This window comes from Bombus vosnesenskii, unplaced genomic scaffold, assembly GCF_011952255.1.
Source record: "Bombus vosnesenskii isolate JDL3184/JDL3185 unplaced genomic scaffold, Bvos_JDL3184-5_v1.1 scf7180000013273, whole genome shotgun sequence".
NCBI lineage: Eukaryota > Metazoa > Arthropoda > Insecta > Hymenoptera > Apidae > Bombus > Bombus vosnesenskii.
In genome coordinates, this window is record NW_022882931.1 from 3890944 (window position 1) to 3912565 (window position 21622).

A 21622-nucleotide genomic window follows, 5' to 3' on the forward strand; every position below is an offset into this window, starting at 1 on the left:
AATAAATGTTATTTATTTGATCCCTGAGCAAGCCCAAATAACGTATGATGTGTGAAAGATGAATTATTCCAAGCTCCGCGCTAAGTTTCTTTTCTAACACGAATACGATAACAATAGAAAATTTGTTCTGCTCTATTTGTAGATAAGATACGATGCACCGAAATTCAGACTAGTTTTGCGAAACAGGAGATTTAACTTGTTAAAATACTGAAATGAAAGTCGAGCACGGTAGGGTTAAATTTACGTCGCTGGCGGACGTACAAGAATATCGACAACAGTCGAACAACATTCCTAAAAGTCAGAATCCACTGGCCGAGCTGAAGAAAAGAAGGAAACGCGGTGATACAGACGCACGAGATGCCATGTACGAGCGTATCGTGCAGAAATGACAATGGCCGAAAGGCAAATTGCGTCTGCGTGGCTGGCACGAAAAGCCAAGCAGCAACCTTGAAAGACCTCGCGAGTTCCTTCGGTAACGTGGGATAGAGGTGAGAGTAAAAGAAGACGAACGAATACGTACGATGTGTGCAGCAGAATGCACGCTAGAATTTTTCCCTTCGCATTCCTTCTCATACTCGTGCCTGCCATTCGTTTCTTTGCCTGTCCCTACCCTCTCCCCTGTCTGACCAAATGAAAAATGGTCACGAAATTTCCTGCACTCGTCCGTCTTATTCGACCACGTGTAGAACTAGCATGGAAAAGTCGATCGATGAGGCGTTAAGTAACCGTGTCCTTGTTAGATTCTTGAGAAAAATCCGCTCGTTCTCGGGAAAACCGTCTCCTGTGATTTCATCTCTTACGCAACTACCATCCTTTTTTCTCTTTTCCATAGACTGCGCGTTGTTATTCCGAACATTAACTATACATATACATATGAATCTGTGTGTTGATGCGTTTACCCGTGGGCTCTTTTATTATAATCGATTTCCTTAGTGTATCGAGCATGGACTAAGAGGACAAACTGGCTGACAATGATGGATTAGAATTCCAGAACCCGATGAAGTAATTACAAAGACTCGGCGTGCTTTACCAGAGACGTAAATTATCGTTGATTGATATTTTCGACGTGTTTACGAACGATATTCCTTCTTTTACACGTTTCGTTGTCCGATAGAGAATTATGGTACGGGACCACGTTCAAGGATGAAAATAACACTTACGAATCGCCGATACACGGATCACTTTTAAATACGAACTCGTTTTACGTACCTAGTAATCAAGACGCGACTCGCGGTAACTCGTTACTATTCGATCACCCAGTATTATCGCGTGGTGTGACCATCAATTGCGTGGGTTTGCGTCTTTACAGGCCGCTTCCGACCTTCGTAACAATTAGCCACAATTAAAGTCGCCGCGGCAAAGGCCGTACGCTGGTTGTCTTAATTTCTGAATGAACTTCCTGACATCCAGTACGAGCTGGGTCGATATTCTCTCGAACTCGAACGACGAAAGGGTGGTTAGGGAATCGGTTAATCGTCCAACGTTATCGACAGTGTAAAATATCACGGGATTCTATACGAATTTAGTGAACTTCTATTCTTTCTCATCTAAGTAGTATTTCTTATTGTTTCAAAGAACTGCTCGGGATGCTAATCGGGAATTCGCTCGATTTTTACCTTTCCTTCAACTACGACATAAAACGAAGCGGAATTTTTAATTTAAGTAACTGTAGCATAGTTCTTATATTTATATTTGCTTTACAAAAATAATACATGTTACGATTATAATCTTGTTTTGTATTGCTACTTGAAGATTCTAATATTACGGAATGAGTGAATTTCTTCCGTTACTGGAAGAAAGATCTCAAAATATCGTCAAGTATCTGTATATTAAATATCAAATAACTTTTTAAGATCGCGAAGGTCGTGGTTAATTTAACAGATAGACGTAAAATTCTTTTCATAAACATTTCCAAAAATAACCCAAAAATAACTTTCATATAATTCATTACACAGATATAGATGCAATTCAATATATACTTCGATATTTGCGATGAATATTACAAACCACGCATCCAATGAAGAAATTGCATTAGTTTATTCAACTGACCGCTGTTTATTTAACTATTGTATTGATTCATATAACTGTTCGTTTCTTACGTTCCAATCGAAATGAGTGGTATGACAATCAGCCCATAACGAATAAATATTTGTATTTTTTTTGACAATTATAAATTCCATCTACATTAACAAAAGTAAACATTCTCCCTAACTTTGTAAGTTTAATTCAAAAATTGAGCCCAGAGTATAAATAAAAATCCCTATATATCGTTCAATATATACCGCAACGATGACAGAATTCTTAAAACCTCCGCCACGACAGGATTATTTTAGAAGAAAAATTCATGTGAGATAATTAGTGGTTGCTCTAATTTTATTATGTATGTTGAAATTGCAGCTCGATGGAGAAGGTATCCCAAGAACTGCACAAGATCACGCCTCATGCACCCTGCAGCGCGGACTTTCGAGCATCCCCTCTTTGGCGCCGCGGGAGTTCGTCGGAGCACACTCTTCCCCGTGCAATGGATATGCACGGAGTAATCCCTTTCCATTGGGACCGGTAAACATCCGTTATTGAGAAGCGCATCCGCCCTCCGTAAATCCCTGGGCACGTTTAACGCGATCATTTCGAAAATCGGATTTGGCCCCATTGTCCCCACTTAAGGGGATGACACCGATCCTAGCCGCCGCGGGAAGCTGCTTTCGTTTGTCGATGCATACCGCAACACGCCGTGACAAGGGCCCATTCGGGACATTCTTCTGGACCGTCGACCAACATATGTCCCCATTTTGATGGACCCGTCGCTCCTTTGAAACGTGATTTTGCGAGAGCAACGAAGCGAAGACGCGATGGAAGAGAGCTACCAACAAAAGAGCTCGCGTTTAAACATTTGTGTTTTAATTTCAAATATTTATCATTTGTGTATAACTATATAAGAATTGATTTGAAGTCTGATGTTTCCTGTTTGCATGGATTAAATCAGTTTCGTTTAAGATGTAAGAATTAATTTACGTACCTAATATTTTATGGACTGTAAATGTGTACACGTTTTAGAATATTTTCATGTATCTGCTTCGTGTTTATGGGCACGCCTTTCGCTCAAAAGCTGATTTTGTAAAAATAAATGTAAGAATAAAAGAAATTAAAGAAGAAAGATAGGGAATAGATTACTAGCATCTATTTTGCGATCAATCAAATGAATCAATAAAATTGAGGTAAAGTTCCGTTTTCTAATGTTCTTATCGAGTACGTTTTACGTTATAATCTTTAATATTTGGAAAGCAGTCAACTAGGAAATCCACTAGAAAGGACACTATGTCGACTTCACGAGTCTTGTACGCGACTGTAAACTTTGTAAATCATTTCAACAACCAGATTAGAAGAACCAACGTAAGAAGTTTTTCTTTTCTAATTTCATTACCGGATTTCCTTCGACACTTGGCAATCTTTGAATCGCATAAAACTGATAAAAACATTGCACACAGCTCTCGACTTTGCCCAAGTAATATCACGTTATTGAACATTATTGCAGTAGATAATCGGTCGAGATAATCTCAGGAAAAATAGCAACCCCTCTCCGGGTAATTTAATCATCCATCTCCCGCTACTATTCCATTCACATCAGTAAAATGCAAATAATGCGCCTTTCGATAGATCTTACGACGATATCGAGATGTAAAATGCAACAGAGGAGAAATACCACACGTTGATGGAGCGTGCAGTACGCTTTCCACAGACGCGACTGCATACAGAGATAGGAAAAGAGGCGAGAGAGCACTTTCGAAAATCTCGTGACTCGCCTCTTCCTTGTCGTGGTAATGCCTTGTAGGTAAAAAGGAGAAACTCGTAGGAAGGGAGAAAGGATGAAAAGAGACGGCCACTGTGGCTCGTAAAAGGAAAACGGAATCGAGGGTGAGCCGTAGTGTGGCCATTTTGTCTGTTTAGTTCCACACGGAGACACCCGATGTATGGACTCCGCGGTGCGTATAATCGCTAATGCTCAACCCCCCTTATCCATCCATGGGGAGGGTTAAAGCCGAACCCCCGCTAATTTCATAGATAGCCCTCGCTCTTTCCACGACGCCGTGAATGAACCCCGTGAGATTTCGGAGACACCGTTGGTCCCCGATTGTCTGTTCTTGTAACACGTTGTTATCAATGCATGATAATTAATTTGCGTCTCGCTGCGAGTGTCAACCCATGTTTCAGGGGGTTAGGCAACATTGTCGCGAGATATTATAGACTAGACCGTGCCAGTTCGAGGATTGTGAAAGCGTTAACTAGAGACGAAGAAGTTCGAACAGTTGTAAGAAACCTTAAACTATCTAATAGATATATTGGACTAACTCTTATGACATACGATTTAGTAAATAAAATGTTAGATAATCTAAAAGGCTACGCGTAAAGATACGGAGATGTATAGTTAAGGGTTGAAAATAAGAATGAAATTCGAATAATGATAAAGAATTGTGAGATATTAAATTACAAATGTAATATAAAATATAATTAGAAGCTTAAGTCCCTTTAGAAGAAAGAATATGCAAGCTTCTATGTATATAAATAAGAGTCTCTTCTGTTTCTAATGGTATAAGTAAAAAATATATAATAAATGTTACCCCTCTGACACACTTCCTGTTACTGAAACACACTCACCTGTCCCTACAGTTACATTCTTCGCTCTATCAGAAATTTCTTTATTTTGAGCGATAATTTGCCTGTATTTAATCGGTACACCACACGCACTAATAGCAGTGAATGTGTTAAGAAATCTATGTACTATTTGTAACTTAAAATATAATAAATTCTGCAAATAAAGAAACTGCAGCTTACCTTCGATTATTATTAATATTAATAAAACTTTAAGAAACTGTACGAAATTGTAAATCATCTGTCGCTTTGTTTACCACTTTCCTACCCTGTCAAAATCGATGTTCCCGATCAGCGATCACGAATCAGCATCATTGAACGCTTCAAATCCCGTCGTTGAGCCATTCTGTTCCCTTTCCTTTCTCACAGCGGATCGTTGCAGCCTTTTTGCGGACTTTTTGCGGCCTTTTGTAAGAAACACACTGACCGAAAATTCCACTTGGTCCATGTCACAGACTTCACGGTCCATTGAATCGTGAACTAGATGCTCCTTGTCGTTCGCGGAGCGGCGAACCCGAAGAATGAACTGAATTGGCCTTTTCCATTTTCGCTAACTCCCTAAGCCCGTAATACCCATTTGCCAATCGAAAACTCCTCTGGCGAACTATTCTAGTTGCATAAAAGGAAAAGCCTGAATATCGACAACAGATGGATCTGTGGTATTAAACGGTAAACAAACTGTTGATCAGTCGTGCAACGTTATTTGAAGAAATATATTATGCTATTGTTCGAATCAATAAATTAATTGAACAGCATTAAGTTAGTGGATATGTTCTTTTTTGTATATTTAATGCATATACGACGTACATTATTTCAGATTTATAAAAATTACCGATTTTTAAATTCGACGATTCTTGAAATAGATCTGTTACGATTTCTTCTATAGAATAATTTATTATCAATTAAAAAACTGTTTCATTGGGACACAGAGTATCTTCAACTTTCTCCACTTGTTTCAAGTGCTTTCAGGGTACCTTTTCCAAAATGAAACTCACGTAAGGAAATCATACGAATACTCTAGTTACTCCTGACAGCCAATAATGACGTATCAATTTTTTTTTCTTTATGGCATAGTACCCACTCAGGATTAAATAATATGATTTATAGCAAATTGCTGCTTCTTTATTATATTCGATAATTAACGATAAAATAAAACACTGATAACAGTACCACATCGGAAAAGAGATATTTCATATGCACGAACCTAACAGAAAGGATATCTGCGATAAGACGTTGGTAGGTACGATGTCTGAACACGTCGACGAGTTTTCCATCTTCCGAGCCGAAAAGACCTGAAGGCGAAGTCCCTCGGTCGATCCGTTTAGCCATCAGAGGAGTAGTAGGTATTCGTCTCTGGTCGCCGTCGGCCTCTGATTGTCCTTTATTGGGTTAAATTGAACTTCCTTCTCGTGATACGCGGCTCGCATCAACTCACTCGCTCTGAGTAGTTGCTTAGCTCTTAAACATCTGTGTAGGTACGGGGTGTTCTTGAAGTATCTCGATTTATCTTCGGCCTGCCGGAACGACGCCATTCATCCTAAAGTAGAAAGGAAAATAAAAATCTTGTCACAACTGGACATCAATTTTCAGCGATCATAATGAACATCCGACCAAATAAAAGATACAAACACGCAGCTATAAAATGTCATTTCATTAATTTTCTACGTTACAGAGACGTACTTAGAAGAATCATTGGATCATTTTAAAAACACCTATTACTTGACACTTTTGTCAGAAATGTATATATTTTTAAGAGAACAATTTCCTAGTTTCTCCTTAAGCTATAATACGCCGAGGATCTTTAAATTTTGACAAGATAGAGATTAAAGGACACCCTATAGATTGGCGGGCGGGCGAGTCATGCGAGCTTAAGAGTTAAGAGTTTGGGTTTGCGCTGCGCAACAATTCGCGAGGGGGCGAACCGCGACTCAGGAATTCAGAGCGGGTAAATACGGTGGGCGTCTTATTCTTACGTGCGGAGAACGCGAATCCCGCGACCTGTGAACCACTCTTAATATATCGTGCCATCGCGTCAAAGGCGTCGCTTTGACCAGCTTGCCTGTCCACCAAGACTCAGCCGAGTTTAACGATGTTAACAACGCCGGCATTCTACCGAAAGAGGCCTCGCTAAACTGGAACGTTCGTCTCTTATTCCGGTCCGCGCTTATTACTCTAGAATCGAACAGGATAAGCGAACACTGTTTCCTGTTACACATAGATATCGATTTTAGGTTCAACAGATCGAATCCTTAGTTTTGTCAGCAAATAAAATTCAATGAAATTTCCTGTTTAACTTCCCCGCGCGATAATCTTTCGAGCTTAGTAAATGAATATGAAAGTTTGGTTAATTTTTCAATAGGAATTGTTGGTCGATGGTTGAGAATCCCTGCTTGAGGGAATCGTACTGATAAGAATGAATTATGCAGATGAATGTTGCGGCGATGTCGCCGATGTATCAAACCGCCTCAACTAGCTCATTCTCCTTCGTTATCTATTCGTTGACGAGCCCGACGTGCGCGACGTGATCGTGGACCAGAAATCCGGACTGTTCCCATGTTCCACTTATAGCATTTGGTCCAATCGCACGCGTCTGACTTTAGACGATGTCTGATAGCCCTAAAATCAACACCAGGCTCGATCCTACTGACGCAAACATCCCTATCAGCCCTGCAATTCGTCACGAATGAAAATCGCGAGGCTACATATCTAAATGAAACATGATCTATGCGCTTACGACTTTAGGTTCCACGTTTAAATTGGTACTTATGGGATGTTCAGTGGATGTGGATTCGTCGAATAGATAGTAAAATCCCATTCATTGACAAATTCAAAATGATCCAGATGATACCTAGGTCTCGCGGGCATATGCAAATATATATTTGCGCTGATTATCTACTTTCAGCACTTTGAACGAAAGAAATAAATTGAACAAACTACGTGATATTTATTTAAGCAGATATTATTTGTACAAGACTAGGAACTCGAGGAACAAATAACAAACTTCCAAGCATTAACAAATGGACAGAATGATTGTCGAATGATTGTCGACAGAATGTCGTAATATATTTGGGTTGATTACTGTCAGCGATACAGATGAAAGAAATAGATAGAATAAACTACGCAATGTACTGCCAATAATTAACGAAAAAATAAAGGAAAAATTCTTCATTTCCATTTGTTTGTAAAAGAAATAAATAACATAAATTAGAATAAGAAACAATAACACAAATGTTGCAACTAGATAGCACAGAATACCAACACAAGATTAAACATGGCAATAGATTGCGTACGAGGTATTTAACGTATACGAGGAAAATTCGAGGACGGAGAGACGGCTCATGACGGTTCGTCAAGCCCTGGCCAAAATGCCTGGCGCTCCGCACAGTGCCCGAAAAGGCGGTCGCCTCGAGTCCAGCAAGGTAACCGTTAATGATCTTCAAACAAGTCTCGCGTCAATTTCGAGCGGGCAATTCGGTGAGACTGGACTAACAGGTGGAATAAAGGCAACGTAACGAGCCCGAGGTGTAGCCTGAAACGAGCTCGTGGTTGTTAGACTTCTAGAAGCACGAGGCCCGAGAGAAAAAGGTAAAAAGGCAAGAGGGAAAGAGAAGAGCCAGGCGAAGGTGACGATAGATCATTAGGTAGTTGACTTGGTTTAAGTAACGGTGGCTAATTATCCCGGCGAGAGTTAATAACCTAGCGAAAGGAAGAAGCCGAGGGAGGTCACGAGACTGGCATGTCGATATTCGATTCTACTTGGCCGGGGATCTCTCCGGGCTGGCATCGAAGCACGTTACAAAAGTCCGAGTGGCGGAACAGAACGAAGAGAAGAAGGAAAAGGGGGCGCGAGTGGGAAAGGTAAGGAGGGAGGTGACTTAATGATGCCGCATCCGGGAGTCGCCAGGACATTGTACCGCGCAAAAAAGGATCTTATAACGCGTTCACAGCTGGACCCGCATTCTACGTTCCCCGTGTTCGAATGGGAGACCCCGATCCATTAACGACCCGACGCAAACATTAATAATCCGCAGCTTCGCCTCGATTGCCGTGCGGACGCGAGCTGCAAGGTGGCAACCTTGGCCAGGTGACGTAATAGTGGCCCGATCTTTTCGACCCAGCTTCCTGGACTCCATGACTACTGTTGCTGCTGGATCCTTAATACAAGGAAACTATCAGTCAATGATCAGTTGGCCCTTTTCAAGTTTTACACGATACACAAGGAAGTAGTAGATATCGTTTCGTTGTAATAATCAAGTTTCTATCGATTAATATATTGGTGCAGAAGGTTTGAAATTGTCATTATATAAATTTTAATATTGTTTCAATTACGAGACTTTTGTCCCCTTGTTCCAAGATTTATGTAAGGAATATCGGATTGAATAGGTGCATTAGTACTGCCCATAGTCAATTCCATGTGATATTTTCTACTACATATAATATATTGCTGGAAGTTGCTGCTTCTTTGTCATCCATTTTTCTCTATTCACAACTATATTCTTCATATTTCATGATTCTTTATACTATACGATAGTTATATAAATAGTAATTGGCTAATTATTTCTATACAACTGCTCTGCTATAAATTTAAGAAGTAGTCTCGCTATTTCCATTAAGGAATCCATCGATGTTCCAAGTGTCTCTGAACATCAAGCATTTTCTTATTCCACAGTGATACGCATAGTCTTCGATATTCTACACAATAGTCGCTGAGTATTCGTAACGATGTAACATCCACCCATAACGCATGATACTCCGAACAAAACGAATGTAAATCAGGGCAATAAATACTGAATAAATTAGTTTGACGAGGAAAGGGGAACGACTCGATCGTCTGATTTCCCTGAAAAACAGCAAAATCGGCGAAATAGAGTCGCATAGCCGTGGACCGTGAGGTAAGGTGATTCGGTTCGATTTCAAAAAAGCATCGGCCTCCCGCGGCGAGGATTCTCGTTCATCCATTCATCCAGCCGCGTGTTACGTTGGTCTTCCACCGCGTGTTGAAAGAAGAGGGCGACGCAGAAGAAGAAGGAACAGAGGTGGAGGAGAATAGAGCGTACAATCACGATGAGTAGCGGCCCTGAGGTGCGAGCCGCGAGTGGAAAGGCTCCCGGGCTGCCAACCTAATAAAGCAATTTGTCACGGTTGTCGTCCGAATGCCAGCCATACATTAACACACAATCTCGCCTCCGAGATAGTCGGCCTCCGTCCTCTTCGTCTTCCTTCCCTCCGACATTGGACCATCCTCACCTTTCCTGTTTTCCTCTTTTTCCATTTGCCACATCGAGGCTTTCTCTGTCCACGTCTTCGATCCTTTCGTCACGGTGAAAAAATCTCTCCTATTCCGGTGACCAGGTTAATCCTTCCGACAATAAGGCGCAGTTATCTGCATCATGAACCCTCATTTATCAATTGAAAAGAATACGCTATTAAAAGACCCTCTGGTCTCTTATTCTTGTGCCAAGAGTTACGACGACGCTTATTTTTTTAGATCGATTTTACGTTAGAAACGTGTTTGGACTACTTTTCTCATTTAAGATGGCGGTGGTGTAAGAGAAACTTTATGTGAAATTCATCTAGAAGGTTTACCCGTAGCATGTTTCGTGCAATACCAATTTTACGTGATTTGTCATCCTAGTTGTACATTCATTACATTTATACAACATTTTATGTCACAAAATGAATGCTATGGAATTATGAAAAAATAATTACAGTATACTGCAAAACATTGCAATATACTGCAAATTATTGCCAGATTAATCGAACTCTTGCTTATTGAACTAACCGATCCTATTACATGACCGAAACAAGATGAATAGCGAGAAGAACTAACGAAATCCTATTACGTAAATTGTTTGCTCGCTAACGAATTCAGATAAGTAGAACTCTACTGGAATCTTATTTCCCCTGAGATACAAAGTATCAAACAGCTCGAAGTTGCAGCGTGGATCATCGCTAACCTACGCGACAGAGAAAAACCGTGTCGAAACTTTCTCCTTCTTTTTAGATATCCCAGTTTCGCGTGATTCCAACCAAGTTCTGTTATATAGCTCGAAAACAGAAACAATATTATCTGCCGGTCGATTCGAAGCACACAACGACCAGCCGGATTATTACGCGGTTTTTGCACCGTGACCCTGGAACAACCGGGCTCTCGACGATGGATTCTGACTTCCTCCGCGACGTCGTTGTAAAAGCTACGAGATTCTGCAGCTTCTTGCTACCGGCGAGAAGCAGCACTCTCGAGGTGCGGGACATTCGTGATTGATGGATCCTCTCTCCGAGTGGTCTCTCCGGCGAATCAGACTCGGCCACACTCTCTCTTCTCCTAACGTTCGTTCACAGTTCTTCTTCTGTGGTTGCTTTGCAGTTTCTTCTCACCACTAGAACGTACGCCTTCGCATCCGATGAGAGTCGGCTTTCTAATCAAGAATTATTGGTCACACTCGACTGCTTGGTTCACCTGGTTCTCCAGAAGGTGGTAGCCAGTATTCTCCTGCGATACAACGTAACGCAACCATGTCACATGGAGACGGTGTCGATTCGGCAGATGATTGAGGTTCGAAGCATGCAGATTCGAGGAATCAATGTCAGATACCATGTAATACAATGTATAGCAACATGTAATTTCCTCCCCGGACATTGTATCCGCGGTTACGATCAAGCCGGTATACATTCTTTTTTTCCATCGATTCGGAATTCCGCCGCATGAAGATATTAAACATGTTACGCGCCACGCCTCGGTAATTCAATTCTCGGAATTGAGCGCGGTGCTCTTTATCGGCTTGCCTCACGGATGATCGCCGCCCCTAAAATCACGGTTCTCGCGGTTGCTCCACGGACTACGACTCGCTTTCTTGTAAAACGTTTAAGATACCGTACACCGTACGAAACGCGATCGACATTGTCGTATGGTATATATATATATATATTTTGTATATACAATATATATATATATATATTATATATATACAAAATGGTCGTCGTACCATGTGATCCTCCTTCTCGAGCGTGATCGACCTCGGTGTCGTTCAGTTTTAACGTCGTTCCTTCGGCTTCGTTTATTTTTGTCTGGCTACAGGATAAAAAGTCTGATCGCGATTTAACGTTCTCTCGAGGAACGAGCAGCTAACATGTTGCTAACTGTTCAGGAAGATGTGCCTCTTTTCAGCGAATTATTTATAAGAAATCGTTCGGTCCCATATGTATTATTTTATTCTGTATAACGGTTGTGCGATCTTTCGTTTAGAGCTCGCAAACGATGGTCGGTTTCATTACAAATCACCCGATATTCTCAGAAACACCTAAAGGCAGAAATAACCGGTGTTATTCTGATATCGCGTACTGATAAGAAACACCAACATGTGCATAAATGTTTAAGACCGTAAGATCAGTATTCAGTTGCAGTATAAGAATTGTCAATCTTTAAGGTCAACGTTCTAGATAATAAAAATCAATATCAATTTCCCCAAAAGCGCTTGTGTATTTTTATCAATTACACAGACAAAGAATCTGAAGTCCGTTCGTTTGAGAAAGTTAGCGCACCTGATGTTAACAAATTTCCCTGTATCATCATGAAAAGGAAGCAGCTTCGCTCTTATTTCAATCGCTAGAAATATCCCAAATCAACTTGCCAACTACTTGTTGTTAAAAGGAACACGCAAATTTATTCTCAAAAAATTCCACAAACTCTAAGAATTCAATAAAAAAATTCCTATTGTTACCAGACATTCTCGAAGGTAGATCGGAATCGATCCAAGCACACGGAGGATTCGAGATAGCACCTGAGGGGGTGGGTTTCGTGCCGGACGAGCTGGCATGGATCCACCGTGTCGTCGACGGTGTTTCCAGTTCAAGGTCAGCGGGAATCTAGGATGGGTCGCATGTCGAAGGAACCAGAGCGACGACGATGTATCGGCGTTCGGTGGTCAGCCACATGGCGAATTAAGGGTCAGCCCATTACCGATTTGACCTCGGATGACCCGGCAGTGTATACAGAGCTGGTTGCGTGCTGCTTGATTCAATTAACCCCACGACACACAAATACGCGCGCACACACGCGTATTGCGTTCTATGCTTACGCGGACGCGTTTGCACGTGTGGGACCGTCGGTCGAGTGGTCGAAGTGCTTCGGTCGAGGAACGAAGCACGACCGATGCCACGACAAATTGGCGAACCTCGTTGTACTCGTGAGGGAATCGTAGAGAAACGGGGCTGGTGGGGCGAATTGAATCTCAGATACGACAATTAGATCGTAGAAACGGGTTTGAGGGAGAAATCGTCGAAGAGAATGTAGTTTTCTGGGAATTACAGGAGTATTGTATTATAAATGTTTTAAATGGCCGATTTAGGTTTTAAGTTCTTGAAGTTTATGGGTTTGATGATTAAGGTGTGGTTTGTATTTATAAAATACACAAAATAAAGTACTCGTCATAATATTTAGTAAATAATATAAATATCTAGATCCTGTCATGTTCACAAAAATATGGATTTCATAAATTATCGACTAAGTTAGTTTCTTGATTTTCAATTTTCATTTCCTACGATTATCGTATGCCCTGCTCTGTAACGTCTAATATAATATTTTTAATTTCGCAAAAGTTAGATACTTCTCATTTTAAACATTACTGCAAATATATATAACCACATATCTCCAAATTCAGATCTTTGTTTGACAAGATAATTGTATCTTTGACTTCGCAAAAATTTCGAACAACTAACTCAGTTCAATGTCTTTTACGTTACCAAGATATCCGAGAGGAAACGAACGAAGCTTCGCGCTTTTAACGAAGAGAAGAAACACACGTGCCTGTCAAGTATCGAAAAATGTAGAAATCCGACGATTTTCGCAGACCAACAACGGAACACCACGGTGGCAAATTACAGGCCAGTTTAATTCATATATATATATATATATATATATATATATATATATAGATATATATATATAAATGTATACACATATATAAATTGTTTCAAATTAGCGGTTTAACAGGCGTGTCCAGTATCATTATCTAGAACGTTAGCTGCAGGACGTGGGTGTTAAAACAGATCAGAAAGTCGTTCGTGGATCGATAAGGTTAAATCGCTCTCTCGTGTTCCGTCTGCAATTTGCGAAAGGACCTCTTAATTCGATGTGGTTTTCTGAGCTCCCCGAACCGACCGTCAGGCACGAACAACGTGTAAATATGTAACGAGTTCATTAGGCTGCTGGTCCGGCGAACTTTCGTGCCCCGCCATAACGGCGATCGTCCTGCTAATTACGGTTTCACCGAATTTCCGCGATTAACGACTCCCTGAGTCCACTTCTTTTCCACCTCCCCTTCTCCAATGTCGGGCATCGACGTCTTAACGACGAACAGCCTTCAATGATGGAACTGATTAATCATGGCTGTCTTTACCCTCCATCAGTGTAACCCAGAATTAAATTTCGCGAAATAAGTGTATGTCTACCTGTGTTTAAGCGAAGAAGAGCGGAAACGCTTGAAGAAATATATTCACGAGAGCCTGATGCAAACGTAATTAATCTTATCAGGCGTTTCGTGTAATTTTATATTGCCATCCTTCATCCCTTTCTCTTCGATAAATAAAATTCTTATAACATTGTCGGATATATGGGCCAAATATTATATCTCGACCATATATCAATTTTTTTCTTTCTCAATGTTGGGAAACTTTGGCCTGACAGCACAAAAAATTTGTGTTTATCGTCGTTGCAAACAAAACATTTCATTCGCCCAATGTTCGCTAATATTAGAACTATCAAAGTGGTTAAAATTACTAATTCGTAATTTGTTATATAAGTTTTATAATTCTTCTATTGCAGATATACACTGCACATTATTCTTTATCCATATATACTCTGATATTTTGTTTACGCAAGTTTCCCATTTTAATCGTCGATCCTTCTAGCGTTAATTTCTCGTATGTACATGTATAAGCGAATAAGTGAGATAAGATTGAAAGAAGCTATTCCTTACAAGTCTGTAATGGTCTAATTGACGTGTGATCTGGAAAACGAGGAAAGAGAAGGAGCCCTTAGGAAGAACCGAAATCGTCGATCTTGAAGAGACAATCGGCTGGCGCAATCAGTATCATGTTTTCCCCCTCGGTTGCTTTGGTTCCTTTTATCCTTTTATGCAACGTTAACGCCCAACAAATGGACCTCTCGACTTCTATCGTGTCAACGCATTTGATAAGAGGCGAGGTCACCCGGTTACCAGTCAACAGATGCGTCCAATTGGCCGGCCTAATGCTATTGCAGCATAGCCGGCAGCGTACCAACCACAAAAAGTATACGTGCATTCGCGTTACCAAGAAAACTATCCTACCTCCACGCGAATCCAGAGAATATAGCCTACGAAGTAAGTAAATTGAAGAGGAACGCTGTTATCCGAGTTCGTATTTTCCTCTGATTCGAACTAGTTTGTTGGAACAGCGATTTATTTCACGGAAAAAGCGGTGGAACGAGAACAAGAAACGAGCCGAGGAATCGTGCGAACATAGGTTTCTAGATTTAGATTGCTCGTTAATTCAGCCTTTACTTTGTGTTACGACAAATTGGCTGGCGTTAAGATTCAGGAGTAATTCAAATTGAAGGGTTCAGTGAAGGGAAAGTGATATAGGTGATGAAATATTTAATTTGAGGAGAGCGTGAGTGTAATTAAACTGTGATATAGAAATCAGTATGCCTTCGAACATTAACCCTTTGCACCTCTATCTTTTTACACGAATAGACGCGAATAGAATCGATGATCGGAGCAGATTCAAGATATCACTTCGAACAGTTAAAATACCTTGTCTTACGTAGACGTTAAAATTTGGAGATTTATAATAATCTTTGTAAAAATCCCTCTTCTAGGAAAGTACGAAGACACACATCGCACATACGGTGGATCATTTCGTGTACTTGCATCGTTTTACAAAAAATCCATCAATTATAATTTCTCGATCATTAACGTGATACTTATCATACGTTATAAAATTATCCTTAAATTATTGTAAAACGTCTCATTCCTTTTTTCCCGAAACTTTACAAAGATCCATCCTAATCTCTAATTAAAACAAAATTTACCAGTAGAAAAATAGCCGAGACTTTTTGTCGTCATCGAAAGAAACCCACTTTCAGACGCATTAACTGAAAGTTACACGACACCCTGATATTAGTATTCGCGAGATAAAACTCGTTTAATTCCCATTCCAGCGCGACAATACGCACTCAACTAGGTACGCGTGCATTAACGTGTATGTACATACGTAATCCTGTTCAACGAGCATCCTTAAGTGTAACTTAACTTAACGCGTAATGCACCCTATGATATTAGGGAGAGCGCGTACGAACGAACGAACAATGTGTGTGCGTGTGCGACGATAGTTTATCCTTTTTCGATGTACTGACTTGAACCCATCGCCGTATATGTGCGTGAACGCATTTACGGAGCCCTTCGCGTTTGCACTTCAACCGACTGCTTCTCGCGCACCACTCTCCCCATCGATGCTGCGTTCCCTCACCCCCTGGACCCCTCATCAAACCCCTCGTAGCCTGATTGAATCTACTCCGCGTGCGGCTTTTATTTCGCGCCGTGGAAACCCGAGCCAATCCGTTCTCGTTCCACGAACTGCGGCGCGCCGAAAGTCACGTTTTGTTACTGGAGCGTCCGTCGAGATTTTTTCAATTAGCCGCGTCTATCCCCCAACACGTGAAAGTGCTTTTGTTCTTTTCGCGGACGTTGCCCATCGTCATGGTATTCCGCTGTTGATGGAAATGTCGAGGAATCGCTGCTGTGTACGATCCTTGTATCTTTGGTTTCTACAAGATAAATTTTAGAGAGAACCTTTTGAGGAATTTTTAGTTTCTAAGGATTCTAAGGACTAGTAGAATATGTTTTGAATTACGTGGTAAATCTCGAGGAAATTTAAAAGACTGTCTAAGAAATTTCCTAATTTTCAGGGCTGATTTTCAGTTCTAAGCTGATTAGTATTAGCGAGGATAGTTAACATAAGTATTACCTTGAATAAGGAATAAATAAGACTCAGATAAGTAAGACTTTTGAAGAGTTTTCTAAGAAATTTGGAAAGAAATTTGGAAAATATTAAATCTCGCAAGCTTTTAAATAATCTTTTGAAAAATTTCTTAATTCGCAATGACGCAACTTCTCGACTAAAATAGCTATAATTCGTGAAGGTAAGGTGAATATCTGGAGAAGGAGATGAACCGAGGGTTTTCAATCTAGGACATTCGACGGCTCATGGGATCGTCGAATTGCGGAGTCTGCAATCGTACCACGGCCCGAAGTTTTGATGTCACAAGTTTCTCCTGGATGTCGAGAGTGGTTGTTAAAAGGAGGTGTCGCAATCGTGGTCGGCCGAGCCACTGTGCTGCTGTAGCCCTGGACTGCGCAACTCCTCGTCTTTCCGTAATCTCTTGAATATACGAACGCGTATTACGTCCTACCTGGTGTACACGCGACGTGCGTGTGTGTCCACGTGCTTTTACAACTGGAACTCGCGTTATTGCGTTCTTGCCTACGCCGCGTGGCAATTATAATTTTCGAGGTTTACGGCTGGCGAGTGCGGTTATTTTTTTCATTCTTTCGTTTTTGCAGTCACGCTGCGGATTCCGCCGGCTAAATTCGCGTTGAGCGGATTTTACGCGTACAACTACCACAGCCGGGGCAAATTAGGTTCAATTATTTATTCTTGGAACCGAGGAGGGGGCGTTCAAACTTGGAACGTCTGCTAGAGAGCTCTCGTTTCTACATTCTAATTTCCATCTTAATAGAGCCGCTTCGAAAACTCTATATATTTCCCATCTATTTTTCCACAATTTAAAAAATAATCAAATAATTTGAAGAATTGACAACGATAAGAAAGCAGCTCGAGTATTTAAATCGTATTTATTAGAAGAAAAAGAAAGCTATAGGTTTCCTATTCAAAAGTGCAAATCTTTATCACTACGAATATTAATCGGCTATGAATTTATAGCACGTTTAAGAAGTCATTTGATTTTGACTGATTCTGTGTTGATTTTCGTTGATTTATACACATTAGTGGAATTAGAACGGATATGGAATTAAAAAGAGGAGTTGCTTACTTATTGCTACCCTTTTAAATATTATCTCCGTCTTATTTTCAAGAAAATCTTTATTTCAACTGATTTGTAATAATAGAATCTTAATAACGACTTTATAGCCACAAGCCCGAGATGAGTCGCTATAGAAGTCAAATTGCAAATTAAGCCCGTTTACTTGGTGATCCACGCGTCAGGGTCCAACGAATGCACTGAACTGGAATCGCGCGCTGTCCCCACGGAATTCGTCGCCGCAGAAACGTCGTCGGTACGCGATGTCACCCTCCTGCGGCAATTAAACTATCCCATTCGACAAGTCCCGATTCCAAGATCAGATTCTCTTCAAACGCATTCACGCTCTATGCGAACACGCATTTGTCGCGTGAACGCGTACAGATAATCACACGTGTGTGCACAATTCTCTATCCGTTGGTCATTTCGTTCCTCTAATTCCAATTCCATTACTGTATTCATTAGAAAGTATTTTACGATGAGATTGATGCAATACCTTCACATAATCGTTAGTCATTAGCATAGAGACTATAGTTGACGAGATTAATTTCGAAGTCGCTAAATCTAGAAAATTCAATAGCTTCATAAAAGGGATGGATTTAGAAATAGAATTTTATTATGATTATTAATGTAGCGACGACTAATGGAGTTCTTAGGTTTGGGAAAATTATTTATTTATTCCTTTGAAAAAGGGGGTGAGTTTACATTAAATGTTACTTATTTAACTTAATTTAACTTAATTAATATGGGCACTCGATTCATTAACGTATTATCTTACTATGATTGTTGGTATAAAGACCAACATAATGGTATTAATCATGGAAATTAATTCCAGAACTGTCAATCTTGAAAAATTTATTTCTTCGAAACAAGGAAATTTCTTGTGGAATTTGTTATAAACGATACCTTGATTAATACGAGTAAACTTAATTCTTTTAAAATTTCAGAATGGATTTCTAAACGTGAGAAAATGATTCCAAGACGAACGAGGAATCACACCATGACAAGATGATCCCAACGGCGACCCACAAAATCCTCCGTGGCTAGATCGTATTAGGCTAATGTACATAAAGCCCGGTCTTGGGAAGAGAGGAACGCATAGGGAGTCGGCAAGAGAGACTAGACTAGAGAAGAGGGTGAGCTTTGATTGGTCCATTGAGGACACGTGCTGGCAACCCCGACGTGGGCCAGCCCTCTGGCTGTGCATCTCGTTACGAACTCATTCAGGAACTCCAACGTCGCCAATGACGGAATCAAGTGGGATTGTTAACGGGGGCACCGTAGGTGGCTGGGACAGAGAGAAGGCGATAGAGATCAGGACCTAATGACAATGACGATATAATCAGACAGGATAATTCACTTTACATGATCGTCACGAGCCACTGCGGGATTCTCCAGTCTTATCCCAACAGAGAACCGATTCCAACTCAACGTTCCTTTGATCCCCCAAAAGCAAACCATATCGTACGGATGCATTTGTACGATTCTAGATCCCCATTGATAAGGTTCTCGCGAAGGAATCGATGTTGTTGGATTGGAACCAAGAGGGAAGGGTAGAATAGAAGACTCTTGAAAGCGGTCGTAATACTGCTACAATTAGATTAGACGTGCATACGTGTATATACATATGAGAGACGAAACAAAAGTAGATGAAATAGAAGTGAGAAAAAATAGAACGAAGGGGAAGAAGGAGACGGAAAGGAGAAAGAGTAGCGGTCGACGTTCCCATGTGTTCCTACGAAGTCGATCAACCTGGTTTGTTCGAGCGAGCATGTGGGCCAACAATGCCCACTTCGGGAGCAACCGCGACGCACTTCACTTCGTCCATTATTCCGTCCACGTTTCCATGTGGCTGGGGTGCCGGGGGTATTCCCCGTTGCCAACAACATCGCAGCCAGAAACTACCCAAGCCTTCACGGTACACGAAGAGGGTTCTCCAGCGCACCGGCCACTGTTGAAAGACCCTGAAGTGCACTCCTTGAAATTCGCTACGCGGCAAGTAGCGTCGAGTCGGATGGCGCTACCTGCGTCCTCGAGCGGTGATGAAGTCGAGGGAAGCCCTTCAAGCAGACAGGGGGGGTTGGGTGACCAAATTTTTGGTTACCGCCAGAGGCTCGTCTCTTCTTCGTCCATCGTCGTCCTTTCGTTAGCCGCGTTTCTATCTACTTTTCATGCGTGATTCGGATTACGAGTCTGCGGTGTTGTGGTGCTCACTATAATTGGAGGATCGCCTGTGCAAATGACTTTATTGTTCGGTGTTTTCAGTCACGTACAGTACGCTGTCTAAGTTGCAAATGTGGGAGAAATATTTTGGAATAAATTCAATTACCGAATATGTGTATGAAATATCTCTTACTGGAATGTTTTATTCTCTTTTATTTTATTTTGTTTTTCTCTTTTTTTCAGGGAATTTTTGATATAGTATTTAGAAGAATATTTTAACACAACTACTAGTTATCGTATCAAATGAAACTCTTCTGTGTTTTAATCTTACTTAAAACTTTTTGTACATTCTAAAAAATTGTCTTGCATAACATTTTCAGTAGGTTAATGAAATCTGTATCAATTTTAAATTCATTTAACTGTGTTCCTAACCCGTGTAATTTATCCAGAGCGGCCATTTTCCGATCCGCAACGACAGTTTCAATTCTTAGCTGGTTGGACCCTCGAGTCTGGCTCTCCTTTAGATCGGTTAGAGGTGCGGGTACGGATGTGAAAGAGAAACGTACGTATGTACATTCGTTGGTAGCCGAACGAAGGGTGAAACAATAAGCGACGAACGACAATGAGGATTTAAGTGGCGACCTCAATGATATCAACTGCACGCTGGAATAGAATTCAATTGAATTGAAGGAACAGCAAGGGGAGTCCTCCTCCTCCCCTCTACCTTTATGTCTCTCTTCTGGACAACGTTTTGTAAGCACTTCATCAACGTGTTTAGTACTTTCCGCGTAACAACTTGACGTCCAACAAAATTCTCAAGCTTCAAGCTTGATTTACGTCTACGTTGCTCATCTCGAATTGAAAATACCTGATAACCAACCGTTGGTATACGTAAAGTTCTCAAGACCGATGATCTAATCAATTCTCAAGGCTTTTCATTAAAATCTAATTGACATATTACCGTCTTCCTCCGTATCATCGAGAATTCCTTGAAACGTACCTGGTTCCTAGATTTTATATTGCAATTTCATAAATTGATAGCTGTCAATTAACTACATAAATGAGGCTTAGGATTATCTAAGGATATGTTCGATTGATGGAAACGAAGATGTACGTTAGGAACATCTAGCCAAGATTTCCACTTTTGATATCGAGTTTTGTTATAAAACTGTTCATTTAAGGGATAACTATCTGGTAATCCTCTTCTTCTTCAAGCCATTTCTCTCGGTGGAATATCAGGCGTCGTTCTCTTCTGTATATCGCGCATGTAGATGTATATGGGAATCGGTCGAGTGTTTTCAGCGTCGATCCGTGACGCAACAGCATCATCTACATAATTAATAGAACCGTTTATGCGTCTACGTGTAGCTACAAACAGGGCTGGCATGTAGTTAATACATCGTGTCGGGCGATCGCGCGCGATTATGATTTCATTGCTAAAAGCTATATGAGCTTTATCGGGCCATATAAAGGCATTATCAAGCGTGTATCCAGCCATTAGCTGAACACACGCGAAAACAAATAAACAACATGGAAACTGAAAACATCAAACGCGATCCGTTCACATCGACTTTCTTTATGCATATAATGTAATAATGTTAAAGTATCGTACGACTTGTAATATTTATTATATCGCGATTAAAATGTAACAAATTATTTCTTTGACGTGGAACAACCACTTACGACTATTAATTCTCGTTATTTTTAAACGATCGTAGCATTTTCGTCGATGTC

The 21622-nt window shown here is 40.8% G+C and overlaps 1 protein-coding gene across 1 annotated transcript; it reads right to left on the minus strand.

Moving 5' to 3' along the window:
• Positions 1–2034: 2034 nt before the first annotated feature.
• LOC117231576 lies at positions 2035–3110 on the minus strand. Its single transcript, XM_033490139.1, has 2 exons — positions 2721–3110; positions 2035–2603 (listed from the first exon to the last, which is right to left on the minus strand). Exons 1-2 carry the CDS (start codon positions 2786–2788, stop codon positions 2330–2332), a joined length of 342 nt encoding a protein of 113 aa, XP_033346030.1. The 5' UTR covers positions 2789–3110; the 3' UTR covers positions 2035–2329.
• Positions 3111–21622: the final 18512 nt, after the last annotated feature.

Bases quoted from the DNA above. Each gene is read 5' to 3' on its own strand.
- LOC117231576 (XM_033490139.1), bottom strand. From the start codon at position 2,788: ATGGGGACATATGTTGGTCGACGGTCCAGAAGAATGTCCCGAATGGGC. The intron at 2,604-2,720 runs GTATGCATCGAC...AAACGTGCCCAG, and splicing joins CCTTGTCACGGCGTGTTGCG to GGATTTACGGAGGGCGGATG.